The sequence below is a fragment of the Dendroctonus ponderosae genome, unplaced genomic scaffold (assembly GCF_020466585.1).
Source record: "Dendroctonus ponderosae isolate FM_Combo_2020 unplaced genomic scaffold, Dpon_F_20191213v2 Dpon_F_20191213_6, whole genome shotgun sequence".
Lineage (NCBI taxonomy): Eukaryota > Metazoa > Arthropoda > Insecta > Coleoptera > Curculionidae > Dendroctonus > Dendroctonus ponderosae.
The window spans coordinates 6,391,697-6,392,818 of record NW_026018814.1 but is presented as its reverse complement, the minus strand read 5'-3'; the positions used below and the strand labels follow the sequence as shown (position 1 = coordinate 6,392,818).

Sequence of the window (1,122 nt, the reverse complement as noted above, 5' to 3'; positions counted from 1 at the left end):
ATATTTTCAAATATCTCTTCTTTATTCACAGTTCATTTCCTTCATAAACCTACATTAGATAAAAAGACGTCAGCATGTGTAAAGACATTGAACTAAATTCTAGTTTTAATAAATATTCTAATCCTATAAAATTCACAGTTACATACTATTAATAAACATAACTAGCACATAAAAAATAATATAAATTAAAGTTTCAGCTAAATCAGCAACTATTTTTAGATGCAACGTCTAGAAGGCGAATATTTCGAAAGAAGTCGTTTGCAATTTTTTGTACTTCTTCTTGGTTGGTAGTTATAGCTTTGTCTACTGTTACACCGATTTGGAGTTTATTATCATAACTGATAATTCCGAATGAAATGCCTGCAATAAACACATATATGTATAATGATAAATTCAACCTTGTTGACGATTTAATCCTTCAGTTAGCTAACAGTATTCAAGACTAAATGCATGTCTGATGGGATTAAAGGAAACAAAGCATGTCGTAATTTGTATTTATGAAGAAACACTTGCATTCAAGTGTTTACTCATAAATTTTCGCTATTTAATGTAAAATATTATTATTTTCGCTTACCAATTCCTTTGACATTGGGAGCTACAGGGACCACTTTTTCCAAAATGCATCCATCAAACATCTCGATTCTAGAACCACCTGGTATGTTGGTGAGCAGGAAAGTTTGAGCGTCGAATCCCAAATAATTGTCAATAAATTTAACTGGCACAAAACCCATTGCGTATCTGAGCAGCAAGGAGGAAATCTAAATAGACAATATAATTGTGAAGATATAATTCTAGTCAAGCCGATAATGGTGAAATGAATTACGAAAAATTTAGCTTATTGACAAAAAAATTAAAGTTTTAGAAAAAATGGCAATGAACAATTCCTATTGCGAAAGTGAGCAGCTAAACCAATTCCAGACTTACAAATATATTTTCATTCGACAATAAGTGTGTCGACAAAACAAACAAAAATGTTTCAAGTCCAAACTGTTAAACTATGAAAGCTTTTGCAAGAAACGAATGGGGATTTATTTGTAAAAAATGCTTCCATTTCGTTAATTTTCTATATGCAAAATGTAACAAAAATTAAATGTATGACGTCGATTTTTAACACAGTTTCCT

General features: G+C 30.4%; 1 protein-coding gene across 2 annotated transcripts in view; it reads right to left on the bottom strand.

Annotated features, from left to right (window-relative positions):
- Positions 1-3: 3 nt before the first annotated feature.
- LOC125502395 overlaps positions 4-1,122 on the bottom strand; it is a 5,910-nt gene continuing 4,791 nt past the window's right edge. For both annotated transcript variants that reach the window (XM_048667640.1, XM_048667639.1), the window contains exons 7-8: positions 575-758; positions 4-360 (exon numbers count right to left, since the gene is read on the bottom strand). In XM_048667640.1, coding sequence (XP_048523597.1) covers positions 203-360; positions 575-758 — 342 coding nt within the window. In that variant the 3' untranslated portion in view covers positions 4-202. The remainder of the gene's footprint in view (positions 361-574; positions 759-1,122) is intronic.